Source organism: Crocuta crocuta, unplaced genomic scaffold (genome assembly GCF_008692635.1).
Source record: "Crocuta crocuta isolate KB4526 unplaced genomic scaffold, BGI_CrCroc_1.0 scaffold327, whole genome shotgun sequence".
In the NCBI taxonomy this organism is placed as follows: domain Eukaryota; kingdom Metazoa; phylum Chordata; class Mammalia; order Carnivora; family Hyaenidae; genus Crocuta; species Crocuta crocuta.
This window is the reverse complement of record NW_027529176.1, coordinates 858,576-861,733: the sequence shown is the minus strand read 5'-3', so window position 1 is coordinate 861,733 and position 3,158 is coordinate 858,576. Positions and strand designations below refer to the sequence as shown.

General features: G+C 69.5%; 1 protein-coding gene across 1 annotated transcript in view; it reads right to left on the bottom strand.

The window, feature by feature from the left end:
- LOC144226670 (plectin-like) overlaps positions 1–3,158 on the bottom strand; it is a 34,930-nt gene that overhangs the window by 8,281 nt on the left and 23,491 nt on the right. Inside the window, 6 exon segments of the mRNA XM_077758131.1 lie at positions 10–351; positions 1,190–1,288; positions 1,387–1,464; positions 1,467–1,604; positions 1,709–1,847; positions 2,987–3,158. The exon segment at positions 2,987–3,158 is cut by the window's right edge and continues 10 nt beyond it. Coding sequence (XP_077614257.1) covers positions 10–351; positions 1,190–1,288; positions 1,387–1,464; positions 1,467–1,604; positions 1,709–1,847; positions 2,987–3,158 — 968 coding nt within the window.

Sequence of the window (3,158 nt, the reverse complement as noted above, 5' to 3'; positions counted from 1 at the left end):
CTCGGCCGCCTCCAGCTGCAGACGCACCGCGCGGATCTCCTCCTCGATGCGCAGCCGGCTGCGCTCGGCGGCCTCCGCCTGCCGGGCCTTGGCCTGGATCTCGGCCTCCGAGCTCTGCCGCAGGTGCTGCAGCTCCTCCTGGATGCTGCGCTTCTGCTGCTGCGCGTCCACCGCCGCCTCTTCCCGCCGCGCCACCTCCTCCTGCATGCGCCGCTGCAGCTCCTCGGCCTCCTGCTCGGCCTGCGCCTTCGCCTGGGCGTGCGCCTCGGCCAACTGCCGTTGCTTCTCCAGCGCGGCCTCCACCTCGGCCAGCCGCTCCCGCTCCTCTGCCCGCTGCTGCTCAGCCAGCCTCTGCGGCCGCGGCAGAGAGAGGGAGAGAACCAGAGAGAGCGGTGAGCACAGAGCTGGCGGCCAGGCACTCACATGACACGGCACCACCACAGTTCACTCCGACAGCGCGGTGCGGGAGGTGGGGGGGGCGGGGGAGGACAGAGGTCACAGCCCGGCCGAGGGAGACAGCGTGCACCCGCCCAGGGCACTCGGGGCAGCGAGCGCAGCCTGGCCCCACCGTGCTCACCAGCCTGGGGAAGGAGGCCCAGGCGTCCTCCCCTCTTCCCGCAGACAGGCGATGGAGACAGACGGACGGGGAGAGAGAGAGAGAGCAAAGCAGGAAGTTCGCAGGGCTTGCGAGCCGCACCCACCACACAGCCCTGCCGGAGCCCCGAGGACACCCCCTCTCCGGACCTCGGCCTGCTGCTGCCCCCCTGCAGGGTGAGGGCCGGCGGGCCGGCCAGCGTGAGACGGCAGGGCGGACCCGAGGGCCTTGCAAGCCAGACGGCGAGTCTACCCAGGAAGCAGGGGCACAGGACAGGCAGCCACCCCGGCCCCCGAGACGCTCCGGGACCACCCGCCCCGGCCGCGTGATCTGACCCTCTCCTGGCTCTTCCAGAGCAGGTGGCCAAGCGCAGAGGCCGCGTGGGATCCCGAGGGGGAGCACACACCACAGTGCCAGCAGGGCGCCTGGCTGGGGGCGCGTGCCAACAGAGGAGAAAGGCGGCGNGGCGGGGGGGTGGGGGGTGCTGGCGGCCCCAGGCAGGAGGCGGGAGGAGCTGTGCTAACTGGTCCCAGACAGGTTCCCAGGGGCAGCATCTGGGCGGGAGGACGGCACCCCACCCCCCGCAGGCCATACCTCCTCCTCCTCCATGCGCCGCAGGGCCTCACTGATGAACTTGATGTACTGACTCGTGAGCGTGGTCAGCTCGCTGTACCTGGTCCGCAGGTCCACGTACTGGGGGGCAGGCGGAAGCATGCGGATGCCGTCAGCCCTGCCACGAGCCACGGGCCAGGCCGCCCACCCGGCCCCACCAGCCCCACCCTGGGCCCTACCTCCTGGATGACGCTCTCAGACCCAGACTGGACCTTGGGCTTCTTGGCTGGGGAGGCCACAGGCTCGAGCTGCGNACGGGCTCCAGCCAGCGCTCCACCTCCACGTCCCGCTCGCCGTGCTGCCGCTGCAGACGCTCGCCCACCTCCTGCGCCCCCCGCAGCTCGTCCCGCAGGGCATCGAACACCGGCTGCTGCGCCTCCGCTTGCGCCCGCAGCTTCTGTCGGGGGCCAGAGAGGTGGGCGCGGTTCAGCCCCAGGGACCCTCCGCTGGCCCCCGGTGCCCCTGGCCCCGCTCGCCGAGGCGCAGGCCCGGCAGCCGTACCTTCAGCGCGGCCTTGGTGGCCTCAAGCTCCGGGAGGGTGGCGGGCACGGCCTGGGCCTCCTTGAGCTGCTCCTCGTGTGCCCTGAGCACCTCCTCGGCGCCCTGCGTGCTGCGGATCACCAGGCTGATGGTCTTGAGCCTGCGGGAAGAACGAGCGTCACGCAGGGCCGGCGGGCGTACGCGCGTGGCAAAGCCGTCACTGGGACCAGAGCCCTGGGGCCCGGCTCGCCCCTGGGTCACAGACTCCGGGGGGAGCGGGGGCCTCGGGGAGAGGGTGGTTGGGGACCTCTGGAACACAGGGACACTTCAGCTGTGCACGGAGTCCTGGGGACAGCTTATGTCCGGGACACGGCAAGCTCCGAGACCCTGAGGCGGAAGAGACAGCCGCTCTGCTGCCCTGGGGCCTGGGCGAGCCCCCGGACCGGGTAAGGGGCAGTGCCACGTGCCACGTGGCGACACTCCTCTGAAATACCGTGTGTGCCTTCGCAAAGAGAGGATGGCTAACGGTTAGACGCGTCGTTTACTTTCGTGACAGTGTAAGAATGTCATGGACTGTCACTGGGCCCTTGGAGCCCGGTCATCGTTGAGACTGAGGGAGCGGGTGGATGATTGCACAGCACCCTCCCGAGAGAGCCTGAACCATGTGAACACATGTGCCAAAATGAACAGCAAACATAAAAAAAAGTGCCTGTGGGTGGGTGGCGAGGGGCCAGCAGAGGAAGGCACCTGATAAGGACTGCATCTCCCTGGGGGCAGTGAGCGAGGACCATGGGGAGGGGAGTGGGGAGACTGACAGGGAAACAGGCCCCTCACAAAGACCTCAGCGTCTGGCCCGCTCACCCTCCGCACCCCCCACCCCTGCCCTCTGCAGTTCCTCTCCCCACCTCTGGCTGAGCCCCTATCTGAATCTAACTGGCCAGGGGCCACCCCCGCCTTTTAATCTTCCTCACTCAGCTCTTCCTTGGTTTCTTGCCCGCGCCTGCGCCCCTAGGCCCTGGTGTCCCACAGCCCCGCGCCCCAGTGAGCGATGCCTGACCCCTCCCCGACGTCAGGCCCCCGGGAGTCCCATCTTGAGGCCACGTCAGGCTGACCCTTCTGGCCACATCCACGACTACCACCACGGTCCATGCCTGCCCCTTGGCCAGATCCATCAGTAGATCCTTCCTCCTCGACCCTGTCCCCGACCCATCAGCCTGTCCTCTGCCGGGGCGGAGCACTCAGGCCCACTCAGGGCTGCCCCGCGGCCACAGCCCCCCCGACCCCCACAGGCGCACTCACTTCTCCAGGTAAATGGCGGACAGGCTGCGGACCTGCTCCAGCTTGCCCAGGGTCAGTTCCAGCTCTGAGCGCAACGTGGGGGCAGCGGGTGACGGCTCGGGCAGGGCCAGGACCTTCTCGGCCTCGGCAGAGAGCCTGGCCCCCCCCTTGCCCAGCCCCTCCACCTCGGCCT